Raw genomic sequence first — 18,948 nt, forward strand, 5'->3', positions numbered from 1 at the left:
CTCTCTCTCTCGCTCTGCCTCCTGCAGACAAACTTGCTGTCTCACCCTTCACTGAGTCTCAGTCACTCAGAAGAGCCGCGGAGTCTTAGCAACGCATGAAGCTGCTCGGTCTATTTTAAACCGGGATATTTTTTTCCATCCCCCGCGGTGTGTGGCAGGTTGTGGCTACAAACACAACTTTTTTTTTTTTTTTTTTTTATTTAATTTTTTTTTTTAATCCTTTTCGGTTTGGGACCTTTCTCCTTCTGTAGCTACACGTTTGAGTGAGTGTGTATGAGTGTGTGAGAGAACAAGGAGCAGGATGATTGCAGCACAGCTACTAGCCTATTACTTTACTGAACTCAAGGATGACCAGGTTAAAAAGGTGAGTGCTCTCTGTTTTCACTGCTTTCATTGTTGATGCTGTCTCTCTCTCTGTGAGAGAGAGACAGCGGGGAGAACCACATGTGTTGTAAAGGTCACCGAGTTTACTTTACAGTCTCCATCATTTCTTCCAGGAAGTGAATGGAAACTTCATATTGCTCAGAAAAAAAGTATTTCTCTTTGACCCTAACACTCAGGGAGACTTGACAAACTGCACATAGGAGTGTTATTATTGTCAGATGGTAAGAAATCTGTGTAATTAGTACCATGATGTAGGATTTGGGAGGAAAGTTATTTCAAGGGTCATCGAGGTTGTTTTGTGTCCATGTTAAAATGATACTAATGCTTTTATTTCCCTCCGAGAAGCTCAACGGAGCAGGAAGAGGAAGACAGAGTGTTTAGTTTAGTGTTGATGTGGCCAGTGATAACTATGGTCCATCGCCCTTCTACTATGTAATAGTTCAAGAACATTTCTGGGCACAGTCGTGGGATGAACAATGTCCCCTAACTTGTCATGTATTCAAAGTAAACAGAAGGTGAAGGGTTACCTTGTGTTTGCTAGATATTACTTGTGAAACTGGTTTTTCCAGCCTCTTTAAAAAAACTAAGTTGTTAAGAGTGACTATTACATTCCAAAAATGTAATATGAGGCGAACACCGTGAATGTGGGTCTTTCATAACTTCTCAGCAGCGCAGCCCCCATAACAGCACTCCCAACACAGACCTCCTGGTTTCATCATACTTTACCTTCATTAGAGTGTTTCATGTGGCTATTAAATTAAATCATGCATTTGGTCCTCCTTATCTACCCGTACCTTCTGAGTCAGTGTGCCCTAAAAGATTTTTTCCTGGAAATCAACAGTGTTGATATATACTCACATAGTTTTTTAAGAAGTAAAGCTGAGTCAGAAAAGGCTAAACTACTTCCGGAATCTCTTGTGTCCCTCTAGTCATTTCTGGTGTGCCTTACGAGTCACGTCTATTATGGAGCTGTGTGCCTTTAAGGTCGCTCTCAAATGATGTCAGGCACCAGCAGACTCTACCTCAAACAATTTTTTCTTTCTACCGAAATGTGGAACCACAACACTTCCTTCCTCCTCTTAAATCTTTTGCTCATTGTCATTGGTTAAACCTGGTTAAGTTCGGCTCTCTTTAGTCGTAGGTTGCAACACACAAAGCTGTCACTGCCAGGTGTGCCTGCTGTGCCAAAGTCAGGTCACGGTCTGTGAAGGTAAAAGACATCCAGGATGTGATGTAATGCAACACATCACCTGCTCTCTTTACGACTGCTCTCTTCCTCTAGCTGCTTCCCTAAAATAGGCCAGCTTTGAACCATGTGACCATAGGTGACGGGAGGAGAAGGCTTACACCCACACACTCCTCTACAATGTCAGGTGTGGCTGTTCAGAGACGAATGTGCTGACCTTCACAAAACTTTCTCTTAAGGAAATCAGACACCCAAACCAGTTTAAATCATATAATAATAATCACCTGTCAGTGTGGGTGGGAATCGGTGAGCTCAGTGTGCACTGCAGTGTCCTTGACTGCAGTCTCTGCTACACTGTACGCTGTTAGTGGACCTCTAAAGCAGTGTTTCGTGTGTGTGTGTGGGGGGGGGGGGGGGGGGGGGGGGGGGATAAGTGAAGGTGCTGGAGGGGGAAGTGGAGAGGACAGTATTTTTCCACATAGTGAGACTGCAAGTGCGTGTGCACATTTGCATACACAGTGGAGTCAGGTTTCAGTGCTTCCCCAAGCAGCCTCGTGGTGACGAGAAGAGGGCATTGTTGGAGGAATGCCAACTGAAGGGAGAGAAGGAAGGAGAACGGGGAAGAAAAAGGAGGGTATGGGATGCAGAAAATGTGAGCTCTTTTTGAAACTTAAACTGAGCTTGAGGTAGTGTCATAGAAAGTTGTGTCAGAGGTGTATTGAGGGTTAAACATGGCCTCTTCAAACTCATGCACGCAAATCAGAGTCCTCCTTCCACAATAAATGTCACGTTTCTCAGCATTCGTCGACAAAGCAAACTATATCAATCCCCTTGTGGAATTTTCTTCTCTGCATTTAACTCATCCTATTCTTAACCATTTCACCCATTCTTTTCATAGTTAACCTTAACTATACATATTTGTTGCAGTGGGCAGCCGCAGTACTGCACTCTGGGTAGCTGACCAGGGTCAAGGGCCTTGTTTAGGGGCTCACAGTGACCCTTGCACACTTCCAATCCCAAGTCTGCCTCTCTAACCTCTAGACCACCACTGACCACAAAAAAATCCCCCGTAAAACAGGACCCCTTTTTCCTGTGAAAGAAATTATATTTAGTCATTTTGAGCAGTGTTTTTCTCTTCAACCCACAGCAGATACTGTTTGTCGAATAATATGATCTCCTGCTGCCAAAAAGTGCTTAGACAACTTCCGAGCAGTTTGCTGATTCAGGGATGCTGATGACGACGTTTCTGCTGCAGGAACCGAGTTCAGCCTGGGGTTCAGTGTATTATTTTCGTACAGAACCACGGACAACAGTTACTTTTAATCCTCTTCATTGTTCCTAGAATCAGGCAGGGCACACATTGTTATTTTAGACAAGCTAAGAAAGCTTTCTAATTTAATTAAGAACACATTGTTATTTTAAACAATCCACACAGCCTTATGCAAGCATTTAAGCTGAGAGTATAATGGATCATCATAACCAGTGAGTTGGTTTCTTTACAAAATTAAAAGACTATTTTCTGTGAGGGTGTGTAATACGTTTTGGATTTTTGGGCTTGAGTAACCAGGAGACATTGTGATAATGAGTGGATTATTTGTGATGCAGGACAGAGTGGCAGCTGGCATCCAAAGGGAGGCTTGGCTGCTGAAATAGCTCCGGGCATTAAACTTGAACTGATCTGTTTACATCAGCTGATCATTGAGAGTGGCGCACATGACCTGCGCTAAATAAAGTCGTGCTTCATTTGTTCATTCACAAAAGCTGAAGGGGATGTAGAGGGATGGCTAAATATCCACTCATTGCACTGTTAAACAAATACATTAACAATCAGGTGACCTAAGTCTTTTCAGACGGAAGCCAATGATGGGAGGGATTTACACTAATGGATCACTGGCTGTTGACTTTACGTGAACTCTGTTGCTTGCATAGCATCATTTTATTTGACAAGTGTCCTGCTGAAGTCAACTCATTTCTTCGAAATAAACTTATAACAAAATCAGATTGTTTTGCTGGAGCTGCATGAATCCAAACCCTTCAATCATTAAACTAAATGTCTGTACACAGACAGTGACAACAAGATTTAAGCAACTTGTTATGTATTTATCCATGTTTGTGCGATTATGTCAAAGACATGGTGTTGTCTGTGGGAGTTCATGTAACTGAAGTAACAGATATGGAATGTTCACAACAGCAATTCGAGCAGTTATTCTTGACATGCACTGACGTGTCAGTGATGTTGTAATGTTTCTTAAAAGAGAGTGAAATACAGCCCAGCGCATGGCTCTGCATGTGGTTGTGATGTGTCCCGGCTTACAACACTAAATTAATATTACCGATTTTATGGTGGTGAGAGGTTTCATTTACTCATCTGTGAACTCCTGTCTGGAAAGCACATGTGCTAATGAGCTCTCATCCCAGAAGCAGACTCTACATTTAGACCCGGTATAGGGAATGTAATGCCTACAGTGGAGCTCACATTGAGTGTTCATGCAACTGAACTATTGTCTTGGCTCTCAACTTTACTAGTTTGAACCCAAATAATGTTTCAGTTTCATTGTACAACTAGGCAATAGACTCTCTTTCCACAAGCCTGCATTAAATGTGAAACACATAGCTTATTTAAGGGTGATCATCCATCTATTCTACTGCTTAATCCAACTTTATGTTGCAATCCCAGCTGGTCGTGGGTGAAGGCAGAGTAACCCTGCAAGAGGTCGATAGTTCATCACAGAGAGACAGACAATCACAGATACACACTCACATTGTCACATTGTTTTGGGCGGGTGGAGGAAGCCTGAGTGATCAGAGGAAACGTGCACATGACTAGACTCGAACTGGGGATCACCTGAGGTGTGAGTGCCGTGCAGCACTAAAAACAATAAATACCTCAACCGTCATAAAGCAACCAGAGTAAGTGCCATTAAGCAGAGTTTCGAACTGTTGGAAGGTGCCATCAGAAAGAATTACAAAGAGTAATAAATATATTCCCCACTAATCGTCCTTGTTCAGGTGTGATGTCCTGATAGTAGAGGTCACAGAAGCACTCATACTTCATGTGTGTCTTCACCAAATCTACAAGTACAAATTCAACTTTCCTAATGTAAATGTGAAAAGCTACAAGTTCTGAAATGTACCAAAGTACAAAAGTAAACTTCTTCAACTTCACCGTACATGGCTGGAGCCATCATCTGCTATTACACTTCCATTGTAACTCTTGGGAAGGCAGGTGGAAAGAAAAAGCAAAGTACTTCAGTAACGTAAAGAAAAATCTTTTGGTGCTTTGTTACTTCCCACCGACACCTGATAGTCAGAGTGCATAAACTTGCTTTGTCCTACAGAAAGTCAATTCAAGTGTCCATAATATACTTTATTGTCCAAAAGGAAAAAAAGATTGTGGTTCACAACTTTCTGTATGTATGTACATCACCCAAACACATGTGGCAGTTTGTCCTCTGGTGTAACCTTGAGAATCTGTTTTATTGACCAGCAGATGTCAAGCATTTCCTGTAAGTTTGCTCACGCCCTGATTGTCACTGCTCTGAACAACTTAGCAAACACCAGAGGAAAGAGGTAACTCCTGAAAACAGGAAAGCACAGCAATCCTCTCAGAAGTGGAAATATGAGTCAAACAAGTGAATTATTCTCTGGACACGTCACAGAGATCACGAGCATTACTGATCTGTGAATCTGTTTTCATGTGATCTTTAGCCTGGGAGTGTTGAACGGCTCACACAAATGGTGCTGTAGTTGTGACTCACTTTGATCCTTTCCACATCTGTTACCTTTCATTTACCACAGTTGGTAGTGGGTCGTATTCTGATGTTGGTCTCACATGAATCACCTCTTTTCTTCATCACACAGAGTGATGCAACACTGGGCTTTACCAGGATTGTTTAACATCCTGTTCCTGAAACACGATGGGGCTGGTTCGGCTGTTCATGGCCTCTGCTTCTCTTAGAAAGGAGGCGTTTCAACAGCCAACTTTTACGTACATCACTGTTACTTCAAAGGACTTTACTTGTTTGATGAAGATTAAAAGTGTCGTTCCTTGTAAAAAAAAAAGAAAGTAATAAGTTTCTTTACTGCTATATTGTTTTCAGTGAGTGATGAGTCAGTACTATATATACAGTGACTGAACAATATGAACACACTATGAAGATTGCGTTCTCAGAAATCCACTCGGGAATGAAGGAATATAAAAAGTAAGTTTATTAGGTGGTTATTACTCATTTCCCAATTATATAGTTTTAGTTCAGTCCTCAGAATCTTTATTGACGTTGAGCTGGAAAGTTGTACACACTCACTGCTTCCTCATGCTTACACAATAATAATGCAAACACAATTAACCTGTCTAATTATAAACTGAGACAGGAAATGATGGTCATATTTCATGTGTATGTTTGTGTTTGTATTTTAGCATTTGTTTTTACTAATGTTTATACAGATGAATGGTTAACAATAACATGTTTACTTTCAGATTGACAAGTACCTGTACTCCATGCGTTTCTCTGATGAGACGTTACTGGACATCAAGCAGCGGTTTCGGAGGGAGCTGACCAAAGGACTGGGCCGGGACACCAATGCTACCGCTGCACTGAAAATGTTGCCGACGTTCGTGAGATCAATCCCTGATGGATCAGGTCAGTGTTTTTAAATGTGTCACCAAATGTCAGAAGGGGTCAGACGTTGCACACAGTGAAAAGACCTTGTGGAAATGTAGGCTTTTATTTTGTCTGGAAGTAGAGGACAAGTACAGAGAAAGTATGCAAACATGACTAAAACAGATTAGCTGGTGGGTTCTCGTAAACAACATCCATCCATCCTGCTATTTTGTGTCCTGTGTGGTCCACCTTGGGGTTTCAGGGCGCTGTGGAGCTTTCCAACCTGCATTGATTGAAGACAGGTTCCATCAGGCCAATTCCTGACTGTAAACAATCAAATGACTCCATGCTGTGAAGTTTCAATAGACTAATGATAGAATAAGTGACAGCTGCCGAAAGCTACAGAAACCCCTGCTCGACATGTTTCTGTCTGGTCATTTGCTCACAGACACGATCGATTGTCAAACTGCTTGATGATCAATGCTTCGCGTCAGCCCACTTCCCTCTGTCCCTGTCATTATGTCACTGTCTGCTGTGAGCTGACTAACCCTGCTCCACTGCAGACACTCTGCCCTTCATGTGACTGTGAGTCATTGCTTTTCCCTCATATTGTACGTGCTGTACTTCAGGAGGAAATAATCTGTCCACTCGAAATGAAGGGCACATTTCATTACCTCCTTCAGCTTGATGAGAATGACGAAACAGCTCTGTCCACATCATATGCGAACACAAATAGAAGTCTCTATTCTACTCGGTTCTACGGCTTTAATTTTCTGCTTGTGAGCTGCAGATCCAGACACAACATCGCACACATAAATCAGCGATTAACACTAATCCTGCTGCCAGTTTATGGAAGGATGGTGAAAAACCATCCTAAAAGTGCAATGGTGCACAAGCAAGCACAGTTGTATGGTACAGTGATAGCTGTAGTCTCAGCTTCCTGCTGAATATCTGACTTCATTTGAAAAACAAATAATTAATTCTATTTACAGTAATGTCCTCGTTGTCAGATATTAATAGAGGCATGGAAGAGGGCAGGAATCAGCTCATCACTGCAGACAATCATTCATCAAACTTTATTCCTGTGACACCGTTCATGCTGTTTCTTCTAATTCAAAGTGCGAAACAGACAATTGGCAAGGACATCCGACAAAACAAGTAAATATATGAACAGATTAAACACAACACAAGAATGAAACTAAATTCATTGTAAAAAGCCTTTTATAAGATTGATAATTGAAATTATTTGAAATGAAATTAAATGAAAAAAAAAAAGTATTTCTTAAAGCTTGCAACAAGGTGATTCAAGTAAGAACTGAATACTTCAGATTCAGATTTTATGTTCTATTTTCTTACTGGAAAAAGTCTGTGATACGGATTTAAATTATTTTGTTCATATATGAATATATCTACTGACATATGAATGGCTTCTGAAAGTATCTTGCTCTGCAGCAAAACACAAAGCAGTCGGTTAAATCTGCATCATGTTCACAAAAAACACAAGAATCTAGCATGTTGTGTGCTGCTCAACCGCTTTCAGAGGTGTTGATGAGAAAAAGCTTTGGCTCTGAGACAAGACATCCGATTATAAAGGTTTTCTGTCGCCAAATGCTACTTTTGTTTATGGTTAACATACTGTGTAACTCTTAGAGCTGTATTTGTTTGCTAAACAGTGGCTGAGCACCCTGATAAAATGTAATAAAATATATTACATTTAAAATAATATGTGATAAAAATGTCTTCCCACAGAGAAAGGAGACTTTATTGCACTGGATCTGGGTGGCAGTAACTTCAGGATCCTCCGTGTCAAAGTGAGCCATGAGAAGAAGCAGACAGTTCAGATGGAAAGTCAAATATATGACACACCAGAGGACATCATTCACGGCAGTGGGACCAGAGTAAGTTCAGCAAAATACAGACTTGCGGCATACGGCATAGTGTGTTTTAAGCTCCATATCAGACAGCCTCTCCCTCTCTCCGCCTCCGCTCCAGCTGTTCGACCACGTCGCAGAGTGTCTGGGCGACTTCATGGAAAAACACAACATCAAAGACAAGAAACTCCCAGTGGGTTTTACCTTCTCCTTCCCCTGCCACCAGAACAAACTGGATGAGGTAAACTATGTAGTCTAGTTAATGACACGCCTCCTTTAAAATTCAAATGAAACACCCTGTCAGGATTTTATAGGTAATAATCGGGGCCTGATCAAGGGTATTCAACAAAACCAAGACTTAACCGATCCATTTGTTTACAGGGCTATCTAGTAACCTGGACAAAACGTTTCAAGGCCAGTGGAGTGGAGGGCATGGATGTTGTCACATTGCTCAACAAAGCCATTAAAAAACGAGGAGTGAGTTCCACCTTCGTCTCATTTGAAGTCACAAGGCAGTGAATTTTTTATATATTTTGGTATAAGTCACAGGCGGATAAGGTGAACAGCGGATATGATCATAGCTGTTAAAATCTCATGTGTGGACTCTACTCTGTTTCAGGATTATGATGCTGATATCATGACAGTCGTGAATGACACTGTGGGAACTATGATGACCTGTGGATTTGATGACCAGCGCTGTGAAGTCGGCATCATCATCGGTACTGTGCATTTGATTACTTCTGGAGAATTTAAGACTGTTACAGGCATTATCAAGCGTTTAATAGATTCCTCAACATACGGAGGCAGGAGCTTGAGATACAAGCATTTATGTTATTGTATTTTCAGGTACAGGCACCAACGCTTGCTACATGGAGGAGCTGCGTCACATTGATCTGGTGGAAGGAGACGAGGGCAGGATGTGTGTGAACACTGAGTGGGGAGCATTTGGAGATGATGGCAGGCTGGAAGACATCAGGACTGAGTTTGACAGAGAAATAGACCGAGGCTCTCTCAATCCAGGACAGCAGCTGTAAGTTCAATCACAACGTGTAGCCCTGGTGACAAGTGACGCACCTGCAAAGTTAAACTATCCAAATATGCTGCAGGTGTATTGATTGAACTCTGATTATGTTTGACATGAAGCGTCTCGTGTGTATCGGCCCTGTGTTGTAGATTTGAAAAGATGGTCAGCGGGATGTACTTGGGGGAGCTGGTTCGGATCATCCTGGTTAAAATGGCCAGAGAAGGCCTGCTGTTCGAAGGAAGAATTACACCCGAGCTACTGACAAAAGGGAGGTTCGAAACAAAGCATCTCTCCGCCATAGAAAAGTAAGTCACAATGCAGATGCAGTTAAATGTGTTTACTGTTTCAAATAGTAACACAAAACTAAATGATATAAAATCCATGTGGATTCTTTTCTTGTTTGGTCTCATTCTCTCTTGTCTCGTCTGTTTAGGAGCAAGGAAGGGTTGAACAAAGCAAGGGAGATATTAATAAAACTGGGTGTAGAGCCTTCCAATGACGACTGCATCGCTGTGCAGCATGTATGTATCTTTCAACATGGTACAACACCACCATGCACAATCATCCTGGGTTTATATATTTTTTTCTTTTATTCAAAAGATTTCAAGCTCAGAAAGGAACAAGAATAAAATGTAAAATACCTGTATATATGTTTAGGTCTTGCTTTGTGTAAGGAATGTGTAACGAATGAGGAGGGACATTTTTGAAGCGCTTCATTTACCTTTTTTCAATGAGATATTCAACTCCCCGATTAATATTTCCTATTCTTTCTTCAGGTTTGTACTATTGTGTCTTTCCGCTCCACCAACCTGATCGCTGCCACGCTGGCTGGCATCCTGATGAGGCTAAAGGAGAACAAAGGGGTAGCTCGTCTCCGAACCACTGTGGGCATCGATGGCTCTCTCTACAAAATGCATCCACAGTGAGTGTTAGTGACAATAAATACAAATTGTGTCTTCTCTCTCTGTATGATTTCTTTAATTGGCTTTAAAAAAATCACCACCAACACATTGAAAGGACCTTTCTCGGGCCATATTTGTGTTAGTAATGGGATATGAGCCCAAAAAAACCCCAATAAACCCCAGATTACTTAACATTATCGAAAATTCATTAACTCTGTCGTCTCCGTTTCAGGTACGCCCGCCGTCTTCATAAGACAGTCCGCCGTTTGGTCCCTGACTCTGATGTCCGCTTCCTCCTGTCAGAGAGCGGCAGTGGAAAAGGATCCGCCATGGTGACAGCTGTGGCCTACAGACTCGCCGAACAGTCGCGGCAAATCGTCGAAATCCTTTCTGAATTCCGCCTGACGACGGAACAGCTGCTGGAGGTGAGGAGACAGAAAAATACAAGAGTGTGGGCGTTCTGCTCTGTATGTTGGCATAAAATTTACCCTCATTTAAATAATCCCAAATATTTCTTCTTCTCTTCAGGTAAAGAGTCGAATGAGAACAGAGATCCAAAATGGCCTTTCAAAGAGCACTCAGGACTCTGCTACTGTCAAAATGTTGCCAACCTTTGTACGAACCACACCTGACGGCTCAGGTAACACACACACACACACACACACACACACACACACTTTGAAAAATAACAAGTTCATCACTTCATTGGCTTTTAATTAGGATTTCTCAATATTGTGCACATAACTGGAATCCTATAGTGTTGCAGTAACATATCAGCGGCACTGTCAGTTAGTTGAATCAAGTGGTGATGCACATACTTTAATTTGATCTGTTTCATTATTCACGTCCAGTCATTTCAACTTCTCCCACCATGGGCAGGGAGGCTGCAATTTTCAGCCTCTTACAAAGGAGAAGTGAAACTGGTGATAAACATTTATTCTCACACTCGTGCAGAATAAAGTGCACTGACACTTCACTTCCTTTATTTTCCTGTGTGTCCTAAAATATATTGATCAGATCATTGTTATGATATTCATATTGCTGATCCATAGGTAATTTGGGGATTTTAGAGACCATGTTAAGTTTTGAGATCAAGTTTGGGGGAACACAGTTGAAATCTTTAGCAACATCCGTGGTACAATGACTTTGTGCGGCAAACTCCTTTAAAAAATAAATGAATAAATATATAACTGAATAGACTTTTTATGAGGGAACATTTTTCTGATTCATTTGGGCATCGATACATCTTGGTGTTATCTATTTACTTCTTTTTTGGTTTTCCGCATGTCCAGAGAACGGTGATTTCCTGGCTTTGGATTTAGGAGGAACAAATTTCAGAGTCCTGCTGGTCAAGATTCGCTCTGGTAAGAGGAGAACGGTGGAGATGCACAACAAGATCTACGCTATTCCTTTGGAAGTGATGCAAGGCACGGGCGAGGAGGTGAGAGAACCCGTTCCTCTGATCATGCGCACTTTTAGATCTGACTGAAACCGTACAAGCTGAGCACTGAGACCACAGACAGAAATATAAGGTGAAAGGCTTTGAACCTAACCTTTGACCTTTGTACTGTTACTTTAAAGATTAGGATGGTAGGGCAGCAGGTTTGAGTGTTTGTTGGTTCAGAAGTGACTAATAGGATAAAAGCTGAGAAGAAGTTCAATCGGTTAGAGGGGGTGTGTTGCTGGAGATTAGCATTGACTCGACAATCTTTAAAACGTAGATTTGAACTTGTGCTGGCTGGATTTAATCCGGTCTGTCACCTTTGACCATTTGACCCACACTTTCATGGCAGTGTAACTGCAACGGTCGGATGATGAAGTGAAAATACTTGTGTGGCATTTGTTTACCGTTTGAGGTAGCTATGCCTTAAATGGTTTGTCCTTAATCCCACTGCACAGTTTAGTCAAATTATTCCATAAATCATTCTATTAATAGTTCACAGTTTAGCATAATTGATTAAAAATTACTCCAGTGATTTAATCATCACACCACTTTTATTTATTGAATATTTCAGTGTGTGACCATAGTGTGGAATCCTTAAGAAGTCATCCTTGAAGCCCCGCATGAGTCAGTGTTCACGTTAATGGTCCACTAGTAATGAGCTGTGGTTGTGCTCCGGAGGTACTGTGTCAGTTCATGACACACAAACTGTGCACGTCGACAATACAAGCATTGCCTATTATGATTTAACTGCCTCATGTGACATGTAAATGAGTCATTAGTTCCGAATGGCAAAATGTGTTATCTTTATTGTTGTATTTCACATTCTGGAATATGGGCCCGTCCTGCAGCTATTCGATCACATCGTCCACTGTATCAGTGACTTCTTGGACTACATGGGGATGAAGAACACTCGTCTTCCTCTGGGCTTCACCTTCTCGTTTCCCTGCCGACAGACCCGCCTGGACGCTGTAGGTGTTCCTGTCTTTCCTTCTTATACACACTCGCTGACTGAAAGCTAGATTCACTTTATGAAATAGTTTAAATATATTAAATATTAGTTTTTTCACACTGGGCTTCTTTAGCCCAACAATATAACACTGTTCTGAACCCTAAAACACGAGATCCAGAACCTGTGTGTTTCTGTCTGCAGGGCATTTTAGTGACGTGGACAAAAGGCTTTAAGGCGACAGACTGTGAAGGAGAGGATGTGGTGGGATTGCTGAGGGAGGCCATCAAACGGAGAGAGGTAGGAGAATTGGAAAGTGTCCTTTTTCTTAAATATGGCAACGTTAAATGTAAATTATTATTACACCGTCTTTTCTACTTAAGGAATTCGAGCTGGATGTGGTGGCAGTCGTCAACGATACAGTGGGAACAATGATGACCTGTGCCTATGAAGAACCCACCTGTGAGATTGGACTGATTGCTGGTCGGTTCACCTTATTATGGTTCTGGATGTTAACAAGCCAGCCGTCTGTGCTCTGTGATTTTAATGGCTCTGTCGTCCAAAAGGCACCGGCAGTAACGCCTGTTACATGGAGGAGATGAGGAACATCGAGATGATTGAGGGTGACGAGGGGCGCATGTGTGTCAACATGGAGTGGGGTGCTTTTGGAGACAATGGATGCCTTGATGACGTGAGGACCGACTACGACCGAGTTGTGGACGACTTCTCACTCAACCCAGGCAAACAAAGGTACACACACACACACACACACACACACACACACACACACACACACACACACACACACACACACACACACACACACACACACACACACACACACACACACACACCAGCAGTATATCCTGATTCATATGCTGATGGATTCCAATATATGTGGACATGTTTGTGTTTTCTGCCCGTTTCTATTTCACATTGTAGATATGAGAAAATGTGCAGCGGCATGTACCTCGGGGAAATTGTGCGGAACATCCTCATTGACATGACCAAGAAAGGCTTCCTGTTCAGAGGGCAAATTTCTGAAACATTGAAGACCAGAGGCATCTTTGAAACAAAGTTTCTCTCACAGATCGAGAGGTAAAGATATGAGGACGCCGCAGTCATGTTTGCTTGCAACTATAGAAGTGAAAGTGCAACTTTAAAAAGATTAGAAGAATTTGTGGTTTTTGTCATTTATGGGAAAATGAGAAGCGTCTGCTACAAATCATCTTTGTTTTGAGTGAGGCTATTGATTGATTTTAGATCTGTTCAATTTCTTATCTCTTCTTTTTGTTTATTGCTCCAGTGACCGACTGGCTCTGCTGCAGGTGAGATCGATCCTGCAACATCTCGGACTGGACAGCACCTGTGATGACAGTATCATAGTCAAAGAGGTGAGCTCCTTCACAAACCATCTAATTTATAACTGATGTTCATGTTCATACGAAGATTGTTATATGTAATGCTAGGTGTAGATACAAATTCTGTCAAAGAATCAAAGACCCATACTTTGATTTCATCAGTGCTTTTGTATAAAACAATAGAGTATTTGACTCTAAAAAAAAGTACTACGCAACCTTGGATGTGAATCATATCAAAGTTTGATGAGTGATACGCAACTTTCTGGCTCAGCCAACTCGTTTGAGTAATGACACTCTATTGTTATGGTCAGGTTTGTGGAGCAGTGTCACATCGTGCAGCTCAGCTGTGTGGTGCAGGAATGGCAGCCGTGGTCGATAAGATTAGAGAGAACCGAGGACTGGACCACCTGGACATCACTGTGGGGGTGGACGGCACTCTGTACAAATTACACCCACAGTAAGTTTAAGTCTAGAATAATGCCTTATTTTTGTCATTGTGTATTTTTATTTATAGACGTCTTCCTGCCTGTAGTGCTTGATGGATAGGTGGTACTTTGACCCACATCTTACTAAAAGGATCATACAGTTCTGTACATTCACTGAACTCTACAGGAGTGGATAACACTCGCTTGTCATACAAAAACCTTTGCTTGTAATAACAAGAGCCTCGTTCAGAGAAGAGCAGTCAGTGTTGACACGGAAATAAACAAACTGCTGTTCAACTCGTCAAACCTGTAGTTGGATAGTTTTTTCAGCTGCACACCAGCTTTGGCCAGAAATGAAGCGACGGGTGTCTGATGTGGTTAACTGTCCAGTGTTACTGTTGTAAATAAGGTTTGGTGATGGCCTTTTTCAACACATTTGTGTTATCAAATCAGATTAATCTAAATGATCATATTGTTGCTGTTTATTTCATGCTGAAAGAATCAATTGTTTGCTTGTTGATTAAAATCTAAAACATATACAGTATTTGGTTATTTTCATTAAATCATCTTACTTAATTCTCATATATGCTGTTGGTATATAATTTGGACCTTTGGTCGTCACTTTGACTTCCCTGTCTCACATTTTGTTAAATCTTTTGCCCACTTCTAGTTTCTCTGGGATCATGCACCAGACGGTGAACGAACTGGCTCCTCAGTGTAACGTCAACTTCCTGCTGTCGGAGGACGGCAGTGGAAAAGGAGCCGCACTCATCACAGCCGTGGGCTGCCGGCTGCGGCAGGAGCTGAACAACAAATAGAAAAGCTCCCATCTCAGTTATTTCCCATTTCCAGTTCCCTCGATTTTAGCCTCACTACTTTTTCCACCCACGGATTATTTCTTCTAAATCTAAATGAGTCCGGTCAATACATCACGCACCTGTAGCTGCTTTAGACCATGTACGTGACAAAGAGAAAAGGAGAGAACATACTCCGTTGACGTACAGAGAGTCAGCTACTCTGTTGCAGTTAGATTACTCTTGATTTGCCATTGTGACAGTACCCAGTTACCTAAGGGTTTTGCAAGTTCGTGATGTCAAAGGTTCAACTAATATTACTGATAAAACATAACGTATCACTCCTGTTTCCACATACACACACACACATACACACACATACACACACACACACACACACACACACACACGCAGAGTTGAGGTCAATTGGTACTTACACTTACCTACAATGCGGCTCTGTCTCCACCCGGAGGTTTCCTCTGGTAACTGCAGCCTAGTACAATTTTCCCAGCATGTCCAGCAGGTTTAGTGGAAACAGGGACACGAAACAATGTATTAGACCAAAGTTACCAAAGTGTGTCTGCTGTGCATGACTCGGTATGTCCAAGAAAAGATTGATGTTATATAAATGTGGAATGAGATGAAAGGGAAGAATATTTTTCCTTAAAGCTTGTTCATGTCCCACCCAGATACATACAGTTTGTCATGGATGCAGTCTTGCTATTTATTTTATATTGTATTGGGAGATGTTGAAATACTGTTTTTGGGCAGAAACATGGCAGGTGATAAACTCATGACTGTGGCTGGAATTTGCAATTTCACATGTTTGCTGAATGTACATATTTGGTGAATTCTGAGATGGAAACCCCTATTGTTATTGTTCTTTCTTGTGAAATATACCTGATTGATTGGTATGAATGCCAGCTACTGATAAGTTATATTTAGGACTTCTGGCTACTTAAGCCATGTGACAGAAATCTGGTTCTGTTCTAGATGCCAGGAGAACAGCAATGGCCAACCTGCATAAATGTATAAGAACATTACGGTATCTGAAAGTCATTATTCAAATATTTTGGCTAGAAAACATATCTACTCACTTCCTATGTGCTTCCAAAAGCTCAGGAGCATTTAAGTGAACTACTGTCGGCTCATTCATGTAGCACACGTCAAACAAAGAAATACATGTTTATTTTCTATTTAATATAAGCAAAACAAATGTATTAATATTGCTCATTGAAAACACTTGTGAATGTACTCACTGGCATTGTCATGAGACAAACATCCATGTAGAGGCTGGCCTTTTCAATCAAATATGAAGATATTTGATGGAATATTTCTACACGTAGGTCAGAAGTGGGGACCGGGTCCTGTTATTTGCACATGTTTGGATGAATGTTCAAAATGCATGGGTAGAATTTACTGCCCTTGTTAATTGAAAACAAAACAAATGAAGAGGAAACTTAACAATCTGAGTATTTTCACCTACATTTCAAATTGCCAAGAGATGAACGGCCAGCCTCAACGCAGTGTCCTTAATTCCCTGCTTTCAGATTTTATCCTCAAAAAGTGCCCACTTCAAAAGCGAACCTCGTCACACACAATAAACCTTAACATCTTTGCTTCTGTTCACAAAACCCATACTGTATCTAATACTGTCCGTCACAAAATAAATCAAACTTGTGTCCACATGGTGGTATTTCTGTGTTTGTGTACATATCAGCCTGTTTGTTGGTGTCATTAATGTATCCATTCATTCATCTTAAACACAGCTTTACCAAATTGCGGAGTTGCTGAGACTCACGCCTAAAGGCAATTGTAATATTTGAGACTGACAGATCAACCTTAAATACATGTTTGTTTGTTTTTTGCTAGGAAGAAACTGGACAGACCCACAGGGAGGACAAATGTTCTTCAGCAAGTCAATACCTTTTAACTCTGTGGACTGTGGTAGGAAATTAGAATATCTGGAAAAACCCACACATGCAGGGAGAACATGCAAACGCCACGCAAGAAGGCTCCCAATCCTGGATTTATACATGGAATATTCTTGCACTGAGATGTCAGTAATGCAGCATTGGAAGTTATTTTACTGCTTATACTACTGCAGTAGTATTGGAATTGGCATCTTCAAAACGAAACTGAATAAATGACTGAAGAGAAACACTGCTAAATGAAGCCCAGTCAGACCGGGGTTGTTAGATGCAGAAAAGTTCACCTCCTCAAAGGCAGAACATTAATTTTTTTGTTTGATATTTCACAATATTTTATTCCAGGAGGCTTTGTGACGAACATTAAAATTAGACCTGTTTTCTTCAAATAAACCAGCCTGGTCAGGTCTTAATAAAAGACATTAGATGGTAACTTTTATACATCATACACAGAGAGAAAAACCTTGAAGTTGTTGTTGGTTATTAGTTGCTCTGCTGTCATTTCACTGGTTCAGTCCACTCATGAACTAATCGGGCTGCATATGAGCAGCTTGACATAAATGAGTTGGACAGCTCTGTTTTAGCTCCAACTAATCTCATCACCATTGGAAGAAACTGACTAAAACGTTCTGTTATTTAGAGTGTTCAGATAAAAACATCCGCACATTTTCAATAGGATCTTTGAGCAAAGTACAGTGAAAGTTAAGTTATTTCTATAGCATTGTTACTGTTCTACTGTGTTGCAACGTCATCAAAACAAATTCCTCACTGTGTGAATCATACTTGGCAACAAACCTGATTGTGATTACAATTTTATTACCACTGTCACATTATTAATATATTTTACCCATGTCACAAACAAACCTTTTATAGACAACAAATGTTTCATGCGGTCACTGCAAAACCTTTTCTAAAGGTTTTCCACTACATTCTGAAATGCTCACAGGTTACAGCCTTTATAACATCATTATCTGCAGCCAATAAAAATGTCATATTTGCATGTCATGTTCATCCACGGATTTTACATCAATATTTTAGCATAATATTATAGTGTTACATTTTCAGATTTTTCTATATACAGGCACTTTTTTAATCGAGACATTACTTCACATAAAACAACAAAAAGTGTAAGAAGTAGTGAAGTTACATGAAGCCACACACTATCAATGCACACTATAGGACCACTATGTAGAAGAAATGCTGTACAGTACCTGAACATGCGAACCAGATAACCAGTGATCGGGGCCTTCCTGCAGAAACCAAGGCTGATCTTTCAGTGACTCAATTATTACCACAGTTGCTGCTCAGAGGGAGACAAGAGGCGAATTCACTACGAGCTGGTTGTTATGTCTTTGCTCTTTTCTCCCTCTGAGCAGCAACTGTGGTAATAATTGAGTCATTAATCTTCTTTAAAGTCATCAGTATGGTGAAGCCCATGCTGACAAAAGCTAACCTTCACTTTACTGTTTATTTTGAATGCCAACACTATCCAAACGCTCTCCGGGTTGTTTCAGAACTAGTGACCAAAGGTACCAAATGTTCCCTTATAAGACCTGTATCAAACAAAGAAAGCACACAACACTATTAAGGCTTGGTGCTGATGCCACTGGACTGCTCATCCATTCAAAGCACAAAAACAGCATTTTGCATTTTTTTCAATAACACTGAAATATACAAAGCCGACAAGGAGAGGAAGAAGAAAAGCAACAGTACTGAAAGGGAGAACATTGAGGCATTCACAGAGGAGAAGGTTTTTAAATAATTAAAAATTTTGATAAAAAATAAATAAATAAAGACTGGATTCATCTTCAAAGCCCCTGATAAGCTGCACACATTACCCTACCAGAATGAATCTTTCTTGTTTTCCAAGTAGGTTTTTCATACATTTCACCACTTTGGCATTAAGAGCAAGAAACTCCGTATCAGCGTGACAGCCACATTCATTCAATAAACATGTGAAGTTGTTGATGGTCCCAGGTCAAAGCAATAAGAATGAGATTTCTTTGAGGATTTCCTCACAGACGTCATGGAGTCGAGAGGCTCTCTGTGTTTAATGGCTGCAGTCTCTTCACTGAAAGTTCA

The 18,948-nt window shown here is 41.0% G+C and overlaps 1 protein-coding gene across 1 annotated transcript; it reads left to right on the plus strand.

Annotated features, from left to right (window-relative positions):
• The first annotated feature begins 50 nt into the window (after positions 1-50).
• LOC308106507 (hexokinase-1-like) lies at positions 51-16,656 on the plus strand. Its single transcript, XM_080458294.1, has 21 exons — positions 51-364; positions 6,048-6,210; positions 7,921-8,069; positions 8,164-8,283; positions 8,424-8,519; positions 8,662-8,761; positions 8,889-9,072; positions 9,216-9,371; positions 9,500-9,587; positions 9,843-9,988; positions 10,201-10,393; positions 10,497-10,608; positions 11,261-11,409; positions 12,261-12,380; positions 12,563-12,658; positions 12,742-12,841; positions 12,925-13,108; positions 13,301-13,456; positions 13,665-13,752; positions 14,031-14,176; positions 14,815-16,656. Exons 1-21 carry the CDS (start codon positions 302-304, stop codon positions 14,960-14,962), a joined length of 2,757 nt encoding a protein of 918 aa, XP_080314420.1. The 5' UTR covers positions 51-301; the 3' UTR covers positions 14,963-16,656.
• The last annotated feature ends 2,292 nt before the right edge of the window (positions 16,657-18,948 follow it).

This window comes from Lipophrys pholis (genome assembly GCF_963383615.2).
Source record: "Lipophrys pholis genome assembly, chromosome: 2".
Lineage (NCBI taxonomy): Eukaryota > Metazoa > Chordata > Actinopteri > Blenniiformes > Blenniidae > Lipophrys > Lipophrys pholis.